Below are 22,450 nucleotides of genomic sequence, written 5' to 3' on the forward strand. Positions count from 1 at the left end.
TATTAGTGGTTTCTGCCATAACCTGACTTTTTGGTTCCATTATAGCTATAGGATATAAATATGGACAGATTTTGCTATTTCTAACTGAGGTGGGTAAGTACAAAAAAGAGTTCAAAGAATCTTGAAAGAATGTTTATGAAAATGTTTGCTGACAAGTAAAATGCTTAATAGTGAAAACATCATTATACTACCTCCACATTTGCTCACCACAGTAAAGCATGAAAGTACTTTTCTTAAAAGACACTTTAAAAAAATAGTGCATGGGGAGAGGAAGTAACATCTAAAGCAATATCATAGGGAGGGGAAGCAATATCACTAATGTTGCGTAAAATAATCCAAATATAGATAAGGTCAAAATCTTACATTTTTTCTCTTTATACAGTGATTTCTATAAGTTCAAAGCTAAAAATTACAAATATAAAATTTCAAATTAAAAACTTTCCTATAAGGATTACTTGTTAATATGGAATTAATGTTTGTTTCATATGTTAATATGGAATTAATGTTTGTTTCATATGAAAAAACTTGACAATGATTACCTCAGAGAGTAAAGTCAATGCATGGACACTATACACAGAAGGAGTTATGTTCGAGGTTTCCATTGCAGGTGATAACATATCTAAATAAGAGAAAAGACAGGTAAACATACTGGATAGTATTTTTCCACTGAAAAAGGCTACTTGCTAATAATGAGAAATGGTATTAGTATATGGTACTTATGTAATAACTGAAATGACTTCTTAGTGAATATATACTTACAGATAATAAACCTAAAAGTCTGAGAGCAATACCTTCAACATCAGATTCCAAGTTGGTTCCATCCACCATTATTTTGGGAGAAGGCTTAACTTCCAGATTTCGTCGTAGCCATGTTGTTTGTTCCAGAGAGGAACCAGCAATTGCACCAATAGCGTCCACTATTTTATGAGTCACATCCTAAGGAAACCAAGAAAAACAATTATATATGTAGACATGCACACATACATATGGATATTGTATGTATGTGAACTTTTGTAGTTTCCTATTTTTTGACAATAGATATTTTACAATAAACATTGATGGTTTTTATAGAATATTTAGAATTGGAAGAAATCTCACAAGTTATCTTATAGATCCTTCCATTATCAAGTTGATAGCATTGAGAAATACACTTTTAGTAATAGCTCTGAATTCAGGATGCCATACCTGAAGGTCTCTTTGGTCTTTTTTATTTTCCAAACTGGGATTTTTCATAATAAACTCATTCAGAACTCTAAAAGGGCCATAAAAACAAAATAAAAAGTATTAGTCTAAAGAAAATGATGCAATCTAATTTCTTTCAATAAGGGGCTTTGTGGCCTCATTTACCATTTGAAGTATTTCATATATATTATATATTATATATATACACATATATATGTATATATACATATATAAACACACACATACATATACATTTTCTGTGACTCAATCAAAATGAATATATGCATTTAAAGACACATACAATGATAGTGTCAGCAGCATTATTTCTAAGAGCCAAAAGAACTAAAGGGAATGCAAATATGTTTGGCATCAGTAGAAGAGGCAAACTGTAGCACATTAATACAATGAGATACTAAAGAGCAACACAATCAGTTTAGCTACATGAATTGTAAGGATGAATCTCATAAACATAAGTGAATGAAAGATGCCAGATATAAGATAAAAATATTTATATATACCTATAATTTGAAAATAAGGCAAAATCCATCTGAGTTGTTAGAATAGTGGTTATCTTTGGTGAGATTAAAGAACACTAGTAGTTCAGAAGGACACTGTTTTGTTTCTTTTTTTTCATGGAAATTTTTTTTATTAGTTGCTCATGACAATACAATGATCTTGACATATCATACATTTGAATAAAATGGGATAGGAATTCTCATTTTTCCAAGTGTATAGGTTGCAGAATCACATTGGTTATACAGCCACGTATATACATACAGCAATTCTAGTGTCTATGTTATTCTGCTGCCCTTCCTATCCCCCTTTCCCTCCCCTCCCTCCCATCACCTCTCTCTACCCAATCTAATGTGACACATTTCTCTCTTTTTTTCTTCCCCCTCACATCATCATACATGTATTTTGTATAATGATGAGGGTCTCTTTCCATCTTCCGTGCAATTCCCCTTCTCCCTCCCATTCCCTCCCACCTCTCTTCCCTATTTAGTGGTAATCTTCTTCTCATGCTCTTCCTCCCTACTCTATTTTGAGTCACCCCCCTTATATCAGAGAAGACATTCAGCATTTGTGTTTTTGGGATTGGCTAACTTCACTTAGCATAATCTGCTCTAATGCCATCCATTTCCCTGCAAATGCCATGATCTTGTTGTTTTTTTAGTGCTGCATAATATTCCATTGTGTATAAATGCTACATTTTTTTTTTATCCATTCATCTATTGAAGGGCATCTAGGTTGGTTCCACAGTCTAGCTATTATGAATTGTGCTGCTATAAACATTGATGTGGCTAGACTGGCTCTAGCTCAGCAGTTCCTTTGACACAAAATCTACAACTGTTTTGTTTCTTAATCTGAGTTTGTGATTATACAATTGATATGCTCACTTTTTACATACTTTGTACTTTTGGAATTGTATACTATTTATATGTTTTTCTATATGTGTAAGCAAAAACAAAAGCTCTCCAACCTTAAAATTGTAACATAATAATAGTATATTGCCATGTATAAAAACAGATTAACAATCCTTCATGAAGAAAAAAATTTCCGTTGTTTGAGAAGATTTTACTCAATATTTGCTGACTTGATTTTTTAAAAGATAAATTATATGCATAATTATTTCCAAACTAACATTTAAAGAGCAACCTTTACAACAATTTCTATTTTGTAGTTAGTGAATTTTAGAGGATCAGTAGAATGGTTGGGAGAAAAAAAAAAGCAAAGCCACCAGAAATTATAAAAAGGGAATTAGGTTTCTAGTATGAATAAAAATGTTCAACTCTTTAATGTTCAGTTTGAGTACACAAAGGAGATAGGGTCCTTCATTATCTAAGAAAGGAAGAAAAGGTAGATAAGGAAACAAAAAAATCTTGTAGGGGAAAAGTTATAAATCACAATAGATGGTCTTAATTTTTTAATGAAATTAACCAGAAGAGTTATCTGGTGTTGATTCAGAGAACTATAGATATATTCCCTTTATGAGCCTTACAACTCCAAGTTAGATAAGCATATAGTTTCTTGCCTGATGGATGGGAAAATAGTTTGGGAGAAGTTTACTAATGTACCGAAGGTCATAGAGAGGAGGGTTGAGACTAGAAAATCAGAAATCTTTATGAGAATGTTGCCCGATTCAAGTGTCTACATTTATTTCTCATCCTTAAAAATCATACACATTAGGTATCTAAACAACCTTTGACCCAGCAATTTCGGACATTTTGTCTACTGCTCTTTTCATTACACTGTTAGTGTCTAAAACTTCTTCAGGTTTTGATTTAGATAATTTTCAAAATTGGTAGCATAAGGATCTAAGGATCATCATGATCACTGATTTTTTAAGCAGGATCTCAAGTTTACCATGCCTGGACTGGACCCTGAGTATTAACTCAGCTATGGCATGATAATCTGTTCTCCCTAAGCTCTCCCCATCTTCCTATCATGTTTTCTCTGTTTACTGGTGGAAGACTCTTCCCATATTTACCAGAACACTCAAGGTCATCTTACTGAATCCTTCCCTCCTCTTCATTTCATAGGCCATTGGTTGCCAAACTAAAATTATTAGTCCTTAAGACAATAAGCAGGGCTGGGGTTATAGCTCAGTAGAGTGCTTGGCTAGCATATGTAAGGCACTGGGTTCAATCCTCAGCACCACATAAAAATAAGTAATTAAACAAAGGCATTGTGTCTATCTACAACAATTTAAAAAAATGTAAAAAAAAAACCAATAAGGGTAGAAGCTAAGTCTATGAATATGTAATTGCAATCAACAAGCAAAATTGTAACAGCTATAGAAGTTGACTAAAAGTTCTTTCTTTATATTTGGTTGATTTTATAGCCATTCAGTGTGGTACCATGCTGGCTATTATGGGCTATTATTAATAACATCATTAAGGTAATGTAAAAATGTTGAGAGAAAGGTTACTCTATACTCTCATCTCCCTTATGTCTTTAACAGTCCTTTTCAAACTTGGTGTGTGTACAAGCACTTGGTGATCTTGTTCAAATGCAATTCGGATTCAGGTCAGTCTGAAATGGAGCCTGAGATTATACATTTCTATCAAGATGCCATCTGGTAAACTGCAGTTGATTCCAATGCTGGTCATCACAGGACCAAATTCTGAGTAGTAAAGCTTTAAAGAAAAGCACCCTACTTCCTCACTCTTAAAACTGTCATTTTCAATTCTTTATCCCCTTCCAGCTGTCTCTGAAATCTGGTACTATCAATGAGACCTCTTCTTTTTAAAATATGCTAGCACTCTCCACTTAGGTAACATCTGTTAATGGCCACACAGTGTTCTAAGAATTTAACAAATATTAACTCATTTAATCCTTGTAACAACTTTAAGAGAGTAGGCACTACTATCATCCCCATTTTATATTTTTGCTTTTTGAAGTACTGGGGATTGAACCCAGGGGTGATCTACAGTTATATCCCCAGCCTTTTATTATTATTATTTTTTATTTTTTAGACAGTGTCTTTCTAAGTGTTTAGGCTGGCCTCAAACTTGAGATCCTTCTGCGACAGAATCCCAAGTTGCTAGGATTATAGGTTGTTATGTGTCAGTATCATGAGAGAGATGTTAAGCAACATTCCCAAAGTCTCATAGCTAATAGGTAAAGGAGCTGATGAGTTCTATTTTGGTGGGCAAGGCTGGTACTGGGGATTGAACTCAGGGACACTGGACCATTAAGCCCCATTCCCAGCCCCATTTTGTTTTTTATTTAGAGACAGGGTCTCACTGAAATGCTTAGCACCTTGCTTTTGCTGAGGCTAGCTTTAAACTTGTGATCCTGTCATAGGCCCTTGAGCTGCTGGGATTACAGATGCATGCCACTGTGCCTGGCTGGGAGCTGACAGCATCTTTCCTGGTAGCTACTCAACATCTGCAGCCTTTCCTTAACATAAAAGGGCAACTTCTAAACCACGTGTTCTGCAACACTCTCATTTATCTCTTTTCATTAAACAGCTTCAAGAATAATCCATTTTCACTCTAATCCTTTGCTGTTAACATTTGTTCTTACTACTTCACCAAATTTCTCTCTTCTAAATCACAATATCTCTCCAAATCATGAAAACATCACTCACAAATCTTTCTTACCTTTCTGAAGGTTCCTTTTAATCTACTTTTGTTCTTGAAACACTGAATAAACCTGGATTTCTTCTAATTTTCTGGTATTTCCTATTCTATCTCCATTGCTGGCCTCTTTTCCTTATTTGTCTTGTTCTTGAATCTCATTGTCAATAGTTCACACCCTCCTCACCTCTCACTTGAAAAATAATTGCTAGCCCTGTCTTCCCGCCCTGTAATATAATCCTGCTTAGTAACTTGCCAGAGTCATGCTCCTCCTCAAACCTGCAATCAATCCATCCCCTACCTAAGACCAAATTACTTAAAATAAAATTCAAGGTCATTCCCCATCTGGCTCCCATCTCCTTTGTGACCCACACTAAAGTTCCACTACTTCATTGCCTGTATATTGCTTGCTACAGTATACCCTTCTCCTCCTGTCTACATAAAGGCTTTCTGCTCTTACCACATCTATGTACTAAGCAAATATTTATTAGAGACCTATTATGAAGTAAGAATCATTATTCTGAGCAAAAAATACACTGTTCCTGACATGATGATGCTTGCTATTAAGTAAGGATAACTGGCATTTATCCAACAATCATACAAATTAATAATAGAGATCAGTAAACTCCAAGACACACAGAGAAAATGAGTTTCTAATGAATGTTTATGATCATCTTCCAGCTCAAATGCTCATTCTCTGAACTTCCCATTCAGCCACGCCACTTACCTCTCTTCTTTCCATTCCCACATTCCCTCCAAGTGCTGTTGTAAAATTTTATGTTAGTGCATTCATAGTTTGTGTATGTGTAAACACACATTGTTCCCTCCCCTCATCTCCTTTTTTACAGGCTTATACATCTAGTTCTGCAGTAGGTAGAGATACTAAAACATCTGTTATTCAATCATGAGGAAAATAAGCATTATACTTTTATTCAAAATAATACATTCTACTATATCTCCAGTCCTTCAAAAATATTTTTTAAGTTAAATTACTTACCCAAGTATAAGAAACTGCCCTGGTGCTGGAAGACTCAGTTGTATAGAGTCTTTTAGAAGTATCAGCAGTGATGCCCAGCTATCCACTAAATTGGGCACTGGAATTCTGCAAGATAAATGTAGTTTATATATATAAAAAGCCACAGTAAATTTTAATTTCCTTTATATCTTCCTGCAGTCTAACATATTTTTCTACTAGTGTCTTGGAAACATTCTAAATCCTTATAGATTAGGATAAATCAAAATTCCTAAAAGCATCACATTTTCTACTAATAATATCTAAAAAGAAAACTGAGCACATCTGGAATACTTAGTGTGATTCTTAATATATACATTTGGCTATACAAATTTCTTTTCACATGAACTCTCAAAAGTAAAATACAACTGCAATAAATTTCAGTTTAATTACTGACATTAGAGTCAACTACTCCCTACCCTGATAGACTTTCCTCTTATGTTAGGTCTTTCTCCTTCACCTATAAATCACCACCTCATGTTAAGGAAGGCTGTCAATCTATCTTGAACACCAGTCTCTCACCTGTAAAGTAACTAAGATGATTTTTGTTTCATCCTAGCTCTAACATTAACACCTTTCCATTATCTAAACTCATATTCCAGAAAGTCCTTGCTCTAAGTCACAATCAATTTAAAAACTCTAAATAACTTAACTTTATAAATATTAGAAATGAATCACAAGTGGACTATGAATTTGATTATTAAAATGTAATTACCCAAAGAGGGAGGTTAAGATTCAAGCTCCTAAGTAAGAATTTTATCAAAACTCAGATCCACTAACTTCTTCTATTCAGGGGGCAGGTAAATGCAAAATGGGACATCAAACAAGAAGATATTTCATGTTATTCCTAAAATAAAAACTTTAAAAACCAGATTGAATTGCTACATGTTTACCTACATCAAAGTAATAATCAATTCAATGGAAATAAGCATGATTTCAAGAGTAGCTTCAGCTTTTCACTGATATTTAAATGATTTTCTTACTATTTAGTGTTTTAACATTTAGTTTTCTTCAATACCTTTAGGTCTTTTGACTTTAGGATTTCCATGGATGGGTCATTAGGATACCCATAATATCTATTAATATATTCAAATTCAATGTTACTGTTTTAGGCATTTGTTCTTTTAGTTTTGGGGAAAACAAAAACAAAAAGAAAAAGAACTAGAAAGAAAGAATGAATTCAGGTAACTTTCCTCTTATATTTCCTAACCTTTATACATCCTTAAGGAAAGATCCACATCAGTAATCTTACCTTTGAATATAAGCATAGAAAAACTGAAGCATGCAGACTTCCAAAGAAAGATGTTTCTATAAACAAAAGAAATCAATTTTATAGAGAAGAAAAATGTTGCCTTTGCTTTTTCATTGTTGTTAACTACTCTGTATCTGTCAGTTTTTAATAAAAAATTAAAGAACGCAAAATCAAATGCAAGTTTATCATAAAAACATGCAATGCTCTTTTATTTTATAGAGAAAATTCATAATACAAGAGCTATTTAAAAAGTTGAAAATAAATGGAAGGAATGGAAAGATTCTCAAGTTTTCCTCCCACATATCAAGAATTGACACTCTACCAGTCACTTTTAAATGATTACTCTGTATGTATCAGAACTATTTTTATTTTAAGTAGCTTAAGCTTGGTGTTTTGGTGTTATCAGGATTAGGTTGAGATATGTAACCAAATGTATACTTGTCTACTATTCATATCTGTTAAATTAGTATAGTTGGTCAAATTTGGGCTAATTTTTTTTTTTTTTTGTACTGGGGATTGAACCCAGAGGCGCTTAACCACTAGGCAACATCCCCAGCCCCTTTTTATATTTTATTTAGAGAGAGGGTCTCACTGAGTTGCTAAGTGACTTGCTAATCTGTTGAGGCTGGCTTTGAAGTACCAATCTTCCTGCCTCAGTCTCTAGAGTTGCTGGGATTACAGGTATGCGCCACTGTGCCTAGCAAATTTGGGATAATTATTAACAGTTTAAAATGTAGCTCTTACCTATCAGCATCACTTCTGAGAATGAATTATGAATAAAAGCAAAGAAAAGGTTTCTTACTTTGTCCTTGGCTATGGCTGGAGGTTGCTTTAAAACTTCTTTCACAGTCTGGATAACAGTTTCTGCTCTCATCACACTGATTGAGCGAACGAGTTCCACTAGTAAAAGCTGTTCGTCACTGGCTGCAGGAATGACCTGGATAATATATTACTGTATTTATTGATGTATGTGTGCAAACAGTTCTATAGTCACAGAATTAAGAAAAGAATTTATAGCCTCTTTTTAACATAAAGAAGTCCCTTGGGTAACATAGGTAAAATTTATTTTATTAATCTATATAATACATATACATCATTTCAAAAAATCAAAATCAAAGAGGACAATAAGATTAGAAAAAACAGCAGTGCCTTGACCTATCCTTCTCATACCCCAAAGCAACCATGATCCATTTTTTAGTTCTTTTCTATTATTTCTAAATAACACATACTGGCATTTTTTCCTATTTCATATTTTTAAAAATTTACACATTGTCTAGATTTCTTAATTTGGAAGACCAAAATTTAGCTCTCTTATACTTTTATTCCTATTCTTTCAACATATTTATGCTGTTTTTATTTAGATCAATATCTAATGTTCATATGACTATCTGCAGTAGTGCTATATATTATGGTATCTTTGTATTTCTTCTTTTGAACAATATTTTGTTTTTTAGAGTTAACAAACTGCTTTTTTGTTTACTTCATTTTTTTCTAAACCTATCAAAATACATCCCTAGATGCTCCAACAACTGTAAATCCCCTCTAATTATATTTTCAAGTACTCCAATCTTATACCTTTTCCTCATCCTCTTCTATTTTTTTCCTCCTTGAGACATTTCTGTTAGACATCTTTCTGTTCTACCCTGAATTGGTACTCTCTAGGCTTGCTACACAGTGTCATGTTGATATTTGTCCTGTCACTATCATCCTGGAAGGTACCCTTGTTCTTCTGTGTTGGAACCCCTATTTTTTTTGATCCCTGTCTTCTTACTTCTTGTTTTATTTGGAATAACTTTGTTGGAGCTGCATCTTCCAGTAGTTGAGAAACAGTGACTTTATTGATTTTTTTTTTCTTTTGGAGATACTGCATGGCTGAAAATGCCATTAGTGTTATTGTCTGGCTGTAGAATTATAGGTTCAGATTATGTTCCCATCAAAATTCCCAGTGTTCTGTTGACAAGTCTTATTATTTGATAAGACCAGTATTTTTTTGCTTAGTAGAAGATTTTAGGGTCTCGTCTTCATTCCCCAGTGTTCTGAAATCAAATGTTAACTTTTGTATGGTATCTTTTCACAGTGCTAGACATAATCTGAAAATTTGTTTCCTTCATTTGTGAGGATTTTCTTGTAGAATTCAATATTTTTCTCCTCTCATTTTTTTGTTCTATATTTCTGCAAAAAGAGTGAATCTCCAGTATAACTCCCTAATTATCTGTTTTATTCTATTTTCCTTATCTTTATGCATATATTCTACTTCTTTATTTTCTTTACCTTTTTTTTTTGGATCAGGAATTGAACCCAGGGATGCTTAACTACTGAGTAACAACATCCCCAGCCTGTTTTTTGAATTTTTGAATTTTGAGACAGTGTCTTGCTAAGTTGCTCCTCATTAAGTTGCTGTGGCTGGCTTTTCACTTGTGATCCTCCTGCCTCAATCTCCCAAGCTTCTGGATTACAGTAGGCATACGCCACCACACCTGGTTATATTTCACTTCTGATAGTTATCTACTTAATATTTTACCACTTCCTATTCCAAACTTTCTACTGATTTTGCTTTTTTTTTTGCTATGCAAAGAACATCCAAGAAAATTTTTTTTTAATTTTTATAACTTCCTCATCCTACTTAATGGATGCAATAGGACCTTATCCATTGATGGACATTTTACTTTTTTTCTTACATTATCTGTATTACTTGACTTTTTATTTATTTTTTGTTTTTTTTAGATATATATGACAGTATATTTTTACATATTTGTACAAACATGGAATATATCTTATTCTAATTAGGATCCCAGTCTTGTGGTTGTACATCATGTAGAGATTCATTGTGGTGTATTCACATATGTACATAGGAAAGTTGTGTCAGATTCATTCCATTGGCTTTCATTCCTATACTCTTCCCTTCCCTTAATTCCCCTTTGTCAAATCCAGTGAACTTCTATTCTTCCTTTCCCCTCTTGTTGCATGTTAGCACCTACATATCAGTGAGAACATCTGACCTTTGGGTTTGGGGATTGGCTTATTTCACTTAGCATGATAGTCTCCAGATCCATCTGTTTACCAGTAAAGTCATAAAGTCATTGTTTTTTATGGCTGAGTAATATTTCATTATGTAGACATCCACATTTTCCTTATCCATTCATCTGTTGAAGGGCACCTAATTTGGTTTCCATAGTTTAGCTATCATGAATTGAGCTGCTATATACACTGATGTGGCTATACCACTGTAGTATGATGATTTTAAATCCTTTGGATACATACCAAGGAGTGGTATAATCGGGTCAAATGGTGATTCCATTCCTTGTTTTTTGAGGAATCTCCACACTGCTTTCTATAGCAGTTGTACCAATTTCCAGTCCCTCTAGGAGTATATAAGTGTAGCCCTTTCCCATTTTTTCACCAATATTTGTTACTTACATTCTTGATAATTGCTATTCTGACCAGGGTGACATGAAATCTCAGTGTAGTTTTAATTTGCATTTCTCTTATTGCTACAGATATTTGCATTTCTCTTATTGCTACTTTTTTCATACATTTGTTGACCATTCATATTTCTTCTTCTGTGAAGTGTCTGTTTAGTTCCTTTGCCCACTTATGACTGAGTTATTTGTTTTCTTGGTGTTAAGTTTTTTGAGTTCTTTATTTGAAATATAAAATATGAAATAATTGTACATATGTGGGTTTTTCTCTGTGTCATCTATTCTGTTCCATTGGTCTTCATGTCTGTTTTGGTGCCAATACCATGCTGTTTTTGTTACTATAGCTCTATAGTATAATTTAAGGTCTGGTATTATGATGCTTCCTGCTTTGCTTTTCTCACTAAGGATTGCTTTGGCTATCTACTCTGGGTCCCTTATTTTTCCAGATGAATTTCATATATTCATTCTATGTATAATGCTGTTGAAATTTTAATAGGAATTGCATTAAATCTGTTTAGCACTTTTGGTAGTATGGCCATTTTGACAATATTAATTCTGCCTATGTATGAACATGAGAGATCTTTCCATTTTCAATTTCTTCTTTTAGAATTCTGTAGTTTTCATTGTAGAGTTCTTTCACATCTTTTTTTTCTGTTTGTTTTAGTCAATTGTGAGTGAGATAATTTTCCTATCTGCCAAACTTTCTAAAATCAAATTTTTGGGATCTTTATCACATTAGATTCATGACTAGTAATCCTTGGTTCTCTATTCATGTTTAAAAATGATTCTTATACTAATACACTAATACATACAGAGTGCTTATTCAGTGCTAGACATTTCTATAAGTGAGTCTCCCTTTTTCACCTTCTTTCTCTCTTTTTTAATATTTCTTTTAATTTATATCACTGTAAGAAATATTATTTCTGTCATTTAGGTAGTTAAGTGGAGAAGTCTAAATTTGGAATCTAAGGATCTAGTTTCAAAGTTTAGACACTTAAGCACTATGTTAATATTACCTTTCAAAAACAAAAAGTGACGAAATTACTGTGTATTCATGTGTGAGACTAAGGACTGGTATGCTTCCCTGTGTGGTGATAGCCAATATTTTTGTTAGGGGACTAAGGTCAGGTCATTTTCCCAGAGAGTTAGCCTCATTCAAATCTCAAATCTCCTACCTGGAGACTATATGGTTTCCTGGCAACTCACTGGAGGGAGGCTAATTTCCATTTTTTCATTATAGATTGAGTATTCCTAATTTAAAAATATGAAATCTGAAATGCTCTGAAATCTAAAACTTGTTGAGTATCACGTTGGTGCTTGCTTTACTCAGTTTTTGCATTGCTGTGACCAAAATACCTGAGAACACAACTTAGAAGAGGAAAAATTTATTTGAGGCTCATTATTTCAGAGGTCTCAGTCCATAGATGGTTGACTCCACTGCTGTGTACTCAAGTTTAGGCAGCATATCATGAAAGAAGGTTGCAGTAAAGAAAAGCTGCTCCCCTCATGGCAGTAAGGAAGGAGAAGGAGTGAAGTGAAGGGGCAACAGGAAGAACCTTCTTTCAGGGCATACCTCATGGTGTTCAATCTTTTTCAGCCATACCCCACCTACCTACATTTACCACCCAGTCAATCCATCAATCTAGGATGAACAGATTAGTCTACAGCTCTCATAATCCAATCATTACATCTGAACATGCATTATCACAGGAGTTTTGGGGGGAACACCTCATATCCAAACCATAACAGTATTCAAAAAGTTTCAGATTTTGGAGTATTTTAGATTTTTAGGTTAGGGATGTTCAATAAATATCTGAAATCAGAAAACTCTAAACTCAAGCATTTCAGATAGGAATATTCAACTTGTATGGAGACTTTCCTGAATTTTCCTGGTTTCAGCTTGACATTTATTAAATTCTACCTGTGTGAACTTCATGCCCTTGGGTGCAAAAACTCTCCTGACATACTCTTCACAGGGTGAACATGACTCTCATCTCCTACTGGGGTTGAGTAGGAGAAGGAAATAGTTGCTTTGGTTGAGGAAAAGTGATCTAGAAGGCATCTAATGGATCCTTACATGAACTTTCAGCCCTATACCAGCTTTCTGGCTTTAAAAGTATCTGATACTTATACTTCAAGACAGTTTTATAGTAGAAATCACTTAACTTCTTGCAAGTTAGCAGTTGAATATCAGCTTTTTCTATTATGTTACAACTCAAAAAGAGTTTTTTTTGGGAAAGTCTTTGCCTATTTTAAAATAATCTAGAGTTTCAATACTATTCAATGTGATATCTACTACAAAAACTTCACATGCAAAATAATGTAATTTGGCAGAATTATTTATTTTTATTACGTTAGAAATGGCAACAGTATGTAATGAGAAAGAAAATTTTAGGTGCCCAAATCACATATTTCATACGCATGTAAATTATTTAATAGTATTGTTATTCTAATTTGTTATGATTTATTTCCAATCTAGAATACTCTGAGATTTAAAATTTATAAAGTAACAAAATTTTCACCCAAACAATTGAGTCAAAACCAACATATGAATTACATTTAGAAATATTAAGCTTTCTCCATATTCTTATATTATACCCTAAATGACTAGCATTTTATAGATACTATATCATATTACCATTTCTATTTAAAATACAATGACAATCTTAATATTATACTAATTTTTCTTTACCTTTTTTTACATAAACATTACTTTTGATGGGGGTCCTGGGGATGTAACCCTGGGCCTCATGCAAGTGCTCTACCACTAAACTATGCCCCCGCCTATAAAATTATATTTTTCATACTTAAATTTTAATAAATACATATTTTAAAAATTTAGGCAACAAGTTATTATCAAAACCTGGAGATGAAAGTTTGCTTTTCTATCCCATCTCAGTTCCATTATAGCCCATGAAGAATTGAAAGTCATTATGTACTTGCTAAATGAAAGAAATTAGTATGTATTTACCAAGTGAAAAAAACAAAAAAGCACTAAATGGTTAAATACAAACCTTGGTTCGGGTAGTGGTTTTGTTCTGTCTTCTTTCATTCCATACGAATGCAACAGCAGCCATGAAGTGAACTCCATGATTCATTGAAATGGGGCCCAATAATTCAAGGATCTGCTGTCTCAAGTTCTAAAGCAGTTTAAGTAAATGACAAGTGAAAAAATGAAAACATTAATAACTTGATTGAACATTTAGTCTTTCCTGAATATTATTCAATACTTACATATTCCCCAACTACCAGCAAAGAAACTTTTATGTTAAGAATTATAATCATTAATATTTTCATTCTATAAGAAAACAAACTATGTAAAATGGAACTACAATTGGCCAAATGCATAATGAAACCACTGTGATGAGATCCTAGAAAAATAAAAATGTGAAATCAAATTATTGTTTGATTAGGGTATTTTTTAAACCTGGGACATTTTATAATTATAAAACACTCTGTGCTTTATATTCAAGTGAAATAAAACATAAAAAGTACAGTTTAATCTAAACATCAGTTCCTAGATGAAATGTTCCCATGGTTTGCATCCTTCTACTTTCTCCAGTTCTTTTTTTTTTTTTTTTGAGAGAGGAGAGAGAGAGAGAGAGAGAGAATTTTTAATATTTATTTTTTAGTTCTCGGCGGACACAACATCTTTGTTGGTATGTGGTGCTGAGGATCGAACCCGGGTCGCACGCATACCAGGCGAGCGCGCTACCGCTTGAGCCACATCCTCAGCCCATCCAGTTCTTTATATATTCCTATGAATCCCAGATCTATTTGTCAGGTCTACAAGTATGATTAGGTTATTGAAAGATATCCATTTCACAACTTGACAAATAATGACAACATTCATATAATGTTTAAGTAAAAGTAAATAATTGGAAAAATAGCAGAGTACAAAGAAAACTTTTAAATCAATCATTAACATTATCACTCTGATTTCATCATTCTTAACACTTGAACTTTCTTGTTTCTTCTGCAAACTTTTTTTTAATATAATTAAAAATACAACAATTGTTCAAATACGTAATAGCACTCTTTACCTAGTAAGAATTCTTCAAAACCAAAACCATTTGTGGTTAAATAGTGTAACTCTGAGAGAATACTCTGTTTAACCATTTCCTTATTTATTGTTTAGAATCCATCTTTGCCATTAAACAATGCTCTAACGAACACTTTACATAACTTTGATAACCTTAGAATTCATTCCTAAAGTAGATTTCTAGGTCAAAGACTATGAAACATTTAAATCACTCTACACGTATTGCTAATTAGAATGTCAACTTAAAAAGGAGCAAAGTTATAACATGTGTGAAAAAATTTAGCCTTTTCTTTTTTTTTTTTGTGGTGCTGGAGATTTAACCCAGGGCCTTGTGCATGTGAGGCAAGTACTCGACCAACTGAGCTACATTCCCAGCCCGTGTAAATTAATTTAAAAACCATGTCACACATAAGATAACACAAAAGACCAAATATTGTATTATTCCATTTCCAATAAATACCCACAAAAATCAAATCCATATATAAGAAAATATTGGTCAAATGGGGATATGAATGGGAACAGGGAGGGAGTGAAAGGACATGAAGAATCTCTTGTAGTGAAGAAAGTGTTTGACAATTGAATTGTGATAGTTTTGCAACTTGGTAAGTTTACTAAATAAGTGGATTTGTATACTTGAAAAGAATATGTCAGTTATATCTCAATAAAACTGTTATTTTAGAATTTATGTGGAGTGCCTTAAACTACTCAAACTATCCATACATTCTGAATATAATCTTGGGGAAAGTACTCAAATAAAGACTCTTGAGTGCTACAGATTAAGAGTGAACTGACTAACCTTTGTTGCTCCAAGATTAATAGTGGTAACAGATGCAGATGCAGCAACAGTCATCTTTTCTGAAGCATCAGCCTGATGCAGTATGCTCCAAAGCAATGTCACAGAAGACATGATCATGTGAAGAATTGAGAGGATTCCACTGCGTGCTTCAAACAAGTGTTTTTGGTCTATATTGACCAAAAGCTATTAAAGTAGGGGAAAAAACATAATTACTAAGGTTTATGGGTAGGGACTTATGTAACCTCACAGTTTTAAAAAAGCAATCAAATATTTATGTAGTCTTACTTGGTGATATTGTGTAGTTGGATCCAACAAACAATAATGGATAATGGCTGTGATTCCTTCCAAAAGAGTAAGAATCATATCTGGCGGAATAATTGATGCCATCCACAGAGGCCTGAAATAAAATTTATTTATCTGAACAAAGTGCTCTGAAAGCATAGTTCATATTTTACCATTAGTAAATATCCAGCAAATGTCAGGCACATGGTAGGTGTTCAATAAACAGTAGATGAATAAATGATTAAAAGAATAAGTTGGGGACTTCTATTTCCTAATCTATTAAATAAGTTGGTCTAAATATACTAGAATTCTTTTCAGCTAAAGAATTCTAAACAAAATAAATATAGCCAGTGAACCTCTAGCTATTAGGGAATGGCAGACATATCAATATTCAATGACAGTTTTCTTATTGTTTTACATGTAGTAGCTGAGATTATATTGGAGAAAATACAGACACCATACATCTGGCTAATTTTTCACAGATTAATTTTTTTAATTTTTATTTATTTTTTAATTATTAATAGGATTTAATTTTTATAAATGAATATGGCTGTCTTTATCTATTAAATGAAACATGAAATGTTAACATTGAATAAATGTATGAATGACTGAAAAAATTTAATGAATCTTTATATTTTTGGAGATATTTATTAAGATAAAAGAAAGTTTTTTAAAAATAAACTTTTAAGTTTTTAATAGTGTTAGATTTACAAAATGCTGCGAAGAAGGTAGAGAGTTCTCATATATCGTATGCCTGGATCCTACTATTCTATTATATATTATGTGCATTATTTTTATCTAATATATGACCATATGTAATATTATACATCTTAAAGCATTACTTTTCAACCAATGAAGCAATATTGATACATTACTATTAACTAAAGTCCATGCTTTATTTAAACTCCTTAGTTTTTTTTTTTAAAGAGAGAGAGAGAGAGAGAGAGAGAGAGAATTTATTTATTTATTTATTTATTTTTTAGTTTTCGGCAGACACAACATCTTTGTTGGTATGTGGTGCTGAGGATCGAACCCCGGCCGCTCGCACGCCAGGCGAGCGCGCTACCGCTTGAGCCACATCCCCAGCCCAAACTCCTTAGTTTTTAATCCACTATCTTTTCTTGTCCTAGGATCCAATTCAGATGTAATGTTTCTTAGACTTTTTTGTCTGTAAGAGTTTCTCACACTTTTCTTATTTCAGAAGACCTTTACAGTTCTGAGAATTACTGGTAATTTTTAACATTCATTTTTACTACACAGGTAATAAAGTCCACCACCAAACCAGGAACATCCAAAACATAAAAACAAAATTACATGGGAAAGAATTATTTGTACATTTACTTTCAGCCCAAAATTCATTTGCACTTAGATAACATACCAAATACTCTAGGAAAACTCTTGGCTGAGCTTCCTATTACTTGTGCTAGCTGAACCAAGAAGACTATCAATATTAATTTTTAACCCTTGAGGGGAAAAAAAGGCCTTCTTCCCTTTCTTTTATTGATAATTTTCCTCAAGCTAAATTTTCTTCTTTGTGAAAATGTCACACTATTTGTAACCAACTGAAAACCACTAATTTACTTTAAAGAAATGGTGGTGTTACGGATTGAGCTTAGGGTATTATGAATGCTAAATACACATTCTACCACTGAGCTACATACACCCTTAGCCCTATTCAAACTGTTATCGACTTTTTGGGCACTTAAAGCATTCATAAGTATGAAAAATATCAATGACAACAAAGTTAAAATCAACCCTTACCTACTATCAGATAATCCTGTTTCATATTTGTACTGCTGAATTAGATTATCCAAATTTCTGCACAGCTGTAGAGTCACAGAAACAACCACTCTTTGTAGAACTTTTCCCATGTAAGGCAGAGTAGATGTGATTAAACCAATCCATTGTGGATGCATCTTACATGCACAGTGTTGATGCAAAGCTCGTATCACTGCACAAAGGAACATGCCTTGACACGTAATTGGCTGAGCATGCAAATACTGAAGAGAAGTCATGGGCTGATGGGGACCAATATGCTCCAGGTCGGATACAACAAAGTCAAAACCTGTTTCATTCTCTTCGGGAATAGTCATTACACGGTCTTCTAAAACAATCAGCCTTTGAAGCACCCTAAGAAGTTGTGACTGGAGTGTGCTGCCATTGTCAAATTCATCCTCTGAGAAATTAATAAGGCTATCCTCTGAAAAACCTTCTTCCACAGCCACCATATTTTTACCTGCCATCTTTTCACTATGCCATTTCTGTACACTAAAGATAGATGACAGCAAACAATGAAGAATCACTTTCTGAACTTTACATTTAGATAACATGTCAGAGATAAAACTAGGGAAACCCTTTGCTGAGCTTTCTATTACTTTTGCCAGTTCAGTAAAGAGAAGAGTCAAAATTTCTATACTCATCATCTGCATATTTCGATTGCCTATTAAATCTTGTGCAGTGACTTTGACATGAGTTGGATAATGGCTACGCATGTAATATAAACAGAGGGAAATAAGAATTTCTATGTACATGGAACTCCGGAAGTTATGATTTGAGTCCACTGGAATATGACTATAAAAGTCTTTGCCCATAACAGAGATCCGGTGTCTGGCCAATAGATTCTGAAGCAGAGACAACTGAGGAGTATATGCATTATTTACACTAGTGGTTGAAATGGCATTTACAAAAGCAACAGGGTTGGTTTTCAAGATGGCTTTGATGGCAGAGAAAGCATACAGAGTCCTTGATGAATCATACAACTGGAGATACAGGAGCACGTGTTGATAGAGAGGATGGATATTAAAATTGGGAGATTTCCGTGATCCTGGAGAACCCACATCACTCTCAATTTCAGAAATTTCTCCCTCTCCACAGCTATACCAATTTTCTAAATCCAGACCATCACTAAAGAATACACTGGTTTGTTTGAGTTTTTCATTTGAAGTTTTTTTCTTGTCATCATCCTTTTTTTTTGCAAGTTTTACTTTGGGTTTTGCTCCCGGTTGTTTACCTGATTCCTTAACAATTGTTTCTTTCTCTGAGATTTTTTCTGACAATTTTTCTCTGAAGCTGAATTGGATACTACTGTGACTTCTCTGTCTAGATTTGGTTTCTGTGGAAGCAACAGAAGAATCATGTAGAGTCTGTGTGGTTCCTGAAATACAAGGTGAGGAGCTATTTCTGGAGATTCCATTTGCCAAGCACTCACAGCTTTCCTCTACAGACACAGAAAGAAACTGAGGACTTTCATTTGGCAATGAAGCACTGTGACTCTGCTGACTGGAATGATCTTCACTTTTAATCACCTCCTCACCTAGATCTAAATCACTACTCTTTGGGGGCAGAGCTTCAATTTCTAATTCAGATGTAACCGATGCAGATTCTGCTTCAAGGCCACTTACAACTTTACATATCAGGTCAAACACTACCTGCTGAACATCATCATCTGGGGAGCTTTCCTTTTGCACGTGAGAATCCTCGTGGGCATTCACATTTTCAGGATCAGCTTCATAACTTAAGTTGTCCCCAGCAGAGGACTGTGAACATCCAGAGTCTGAACTCTGAAGTATTTCTATCTGTTGGTCTGGAAGATCAAAATCAGAAACAACCATTGGAATTGTCTCACTGCTTGTACTCAGGAGGGAAAGTCTGTCACTCAATGGATTAACTGTGAGACTGAAGTTCTCTATTTCATCCATGGTCAGTGGCTTTTCACCATTTTCTTTTGATGTGATGAGTTGAATTTGACTTGCTGGCATGTGACAAAAAATAGTAAAGAAGAAAGTACAAAAAGTATTACAATTAATGGAATGTAGAAAGAGAGACTGAATCTGAAAATTTTTACTTAGTTTCATTGTCTATATTTTATTAAAATTACATTTTAACTTTTCATTATTTTAGACCTTTTAAATCAATATGACATAGATGACTACTAATTAGAATTTATTTAATGGTAACAGCACATTTAACAGACAAAATAAATCAGTTTACTTTCTCAGAGGAGGAATTAGCCACACCTCTGGTCAGAGATGTTCTTCTACTATGATGGAATTACCTTTAGAGCTTATTTAGCAATCCTGGTTCTGCAAGGGCTCTGCAGATATTCCACTGGGAATTTATAGTAAGCCTATAAATTATCCTCTTATCCCTAAAATAAGGCATCCTTTTTACTACAGGTTAAGATTTTATTTTTCCTCCTTGGATGATGTTTCCCTTTAGCTATGCTGTTTCTAAGAATTCAAACAGTTTAGTTTATAGTCAAATGTACAAACAGATAATCTCTTTTATTGTGATAAAATTCAACAAATATTTATAAATTATCATGTGTAAGGCCCTAAACTGGGAGACAATGAAGGAAGAGGGAAGAAAGAGGCATCATTGCTCCTTTCTAAGGCGTTTAAAATTGGTAGGAGATCACAAATACATTCATTAGTATGCCCCTACAGATACTTTATTGGGAGCATACTATGTTGATGGCATTATTTTATAAAAGGTAGAGACCTCAGTGCCATATTAGTATCCAAATACTATTAAATTCACAATACAACAGATGAGGTACGACACTTAATCTCAGAGGGGAGGTAAGAATTAGACAGACAGGGACCATAGCAGGTAAAGTGCTACCTCCAGGATGTTTTGGAAACAAGCTGGTAGAAAAAGTTCTTAGACTATACAGGTTAAGCAATGGAAGGGAATCTAGAGAGAGGAGTCAAAATTTTAGAGAAACACACAATGTGGAGTAGAATGATGATTTGATCCCATTTACTAGCCGTGAGGCCTTGAGAAAGCTATAGCCTTCTAAATATTAGCAACCTGTTTGGTAAAATAACCTTTATATTATTGATCTCATAGGCTTATTAATCAAGACATATAAATAAGATATGTGAGTCTTTTGTCCATAAAGTATAATGAAGGGTCATTATCACTGTATAAACAGCATGACTTGACATTTTATGAAGTGTGGACTTCACAGTAGTAGTGAATATTTATCAAACATTTATACCAGGCACTGCACTAAGCATGTCACAATCTAATGTTACCTAGCATGTTTACATCTAATGTTCATAATAAAATCTGAGTAGTGGGTATTATTATTCCCATTTTTTATATAAAGAAAATGATTAATGATTCATCAAACTTAAAAGTACACTATAGGCTTACTATAAATTCTCAGTGGAATGTGTGCAGAGCCCTTGCAGAATCAGGATTGCTAAATAAGCTCTAAAGGTAATTCCATCATATTAGAAGAACGTCTCTGGCTAATTCCTCCTCTGAGAAAGTAAACTGATTAAAGAGATCCAAGAACTCATTGATGAAGTACATTCTGACAAGGCCATACAGCACTGTTAGTGCATAAGAAGAAATATACCATGGATAAATCACATATACAATTCTCTTGCCAATCACTGTTGTATTTCACTTTAATAACTAAATTCTAAATAAAGGTGTTCTATTTCCATGTGATATTCACCATTGCTGCAGGCAAAATTCTGCATGAAATGCTTGTCACTCTCACTCTCTTCTCCTGAATAACAGGGAGTCTTATGCCAATAACGTTCTGCTTGTACACGCTGCACTGAAACCCTCTGAGTTTTTGGATGGAGCAGAAGCAATAGCAATGGTTCCAAAACTCTTGCAATATCATGTCTTTGTAGGACTTGGTTCAGCCAGGCTTGTCCCACAGAGCTAGTAGAACCATCAAGACTGTTAAGGCTGTCTAACATGATGAACAATGACCTAAAATAAACACCAATCATTAAAACAAAGAACACAACACCTTTAACTATAATAGTCTAATTTTTCTGAAATATTATAAATTGTATATCTTATTTTAAATTAACTATTTTAATATAATAACACTTTAAGATAAATTTTGACCACAGCCTTTTTATAATCTTAATTTCAACAGAAATGAAAAAGGAGAAAGTAATTTTTTCCCTTTATTATATGCTTGTGTTTTACTACTTTTTTATTACTTTCATAACATAAAGTCTAAAGAATAGAAAAACTATTTAATTAGTCTTTTTTAAGCATCATATTAACAAGTACTGAAGCTTCTGCAAGTCATCATTATTTATATGCTGGTCAGTGCTATGCCACTCCCATTCTCTTCAAGAGTCAAAATTATAATGCTTAATTCAAGGAAATAAACAACTCAATACTGAATATCTTGTGTACCTCTGGACAAGCAATTTAATTTCTCTGGGCCTACACCACCTTATTTGTAAGGTGAGGAGAGGTGGTTGTCAGGGTAGAGATGGTTATTTGTAAAGAACCTAGATCAAGGCTTAGTTAACTATAGGGGTTTCAATATATAGTTCAATAGTAGATCATTTAAAAATGGTGATGCTGATTGAAAAAGCACCAGTTGAACTAATGTGCAC

General features: G+C 33.6%; 1 protein-coding gene across 11 annotated transcripts in view; it reads right to left on the reverse strand.

Annotated features, from left to right (window-relative positions):
• Dop1a (DOP1 leucine zipper like protein A) overlaps window positions 1-22,450 on the reverse strand; it is a 105,022-nt gene that overhangs the window by 13,294 nt on the left and 69,278 nt on the right. For all 11 annotated transcript variants that reach the window (XM_078019671.1, XM_078019668.1, XM_078019672.1 and 8 more), the window contains 11 exons: window positions 21,538-21,803; window positions 17,829-19,818; window positions 16,071-16,182; window positions 15,786-15,968; window positions 13,962-14,087; window positions 8,331-8,465; window positions 7,529-7,584; window positions 6,262-6,366; window positions 1,186-1,252; window positions 792-936; window positions 540-619 (listed from right to left, as the gene is read on the reverse strand). In XM_078019671.1, coding sequence (XP_077875797.1) covers window positions 540-619; window positions 792-936; window positions 1,186-1,252; window positions 6,262-6,366; window positions 7,529-7,584; window positions 8,331-8,465; window positions 13,962-14,087; window positions 15,786-15,968; window positions 16,071-16,182; window positions 17,829-19,818; window positions 21,538-21,803 — 3,265 coding nt within the window. The remainder of the gene's footprint in view (window positions 1-539; window positions 620-791; window positions 937-1,185; window positions 1,253-6,261; window positions 6,367-7,528; window positions 7,585-8,330; window positions 8,466-13,961; window positions 14,088-15,785; window positions 15,969-16,070; window positions 16,183-17,828; window positions 19,819-21,537; window positions 21,804-22,450) is intronic.

The sequence above is a fragment of the Ictidomys tridecemlineatus genome, chromosome 8 (assembly GCF_052094955.1).
Source record: "Ictidomys tridecemlineatus isolate mIctTri1 chromosome 8, mIctTri1.hap1, whole genome shotgun sequence".
Classification (NCBI taxonomy): Eukaryota; Metazoa; Chordata; class Mammalia; order Rodentia; family Sciuridae; genus Ictidomys; species Ictidomys tridecemlineatus.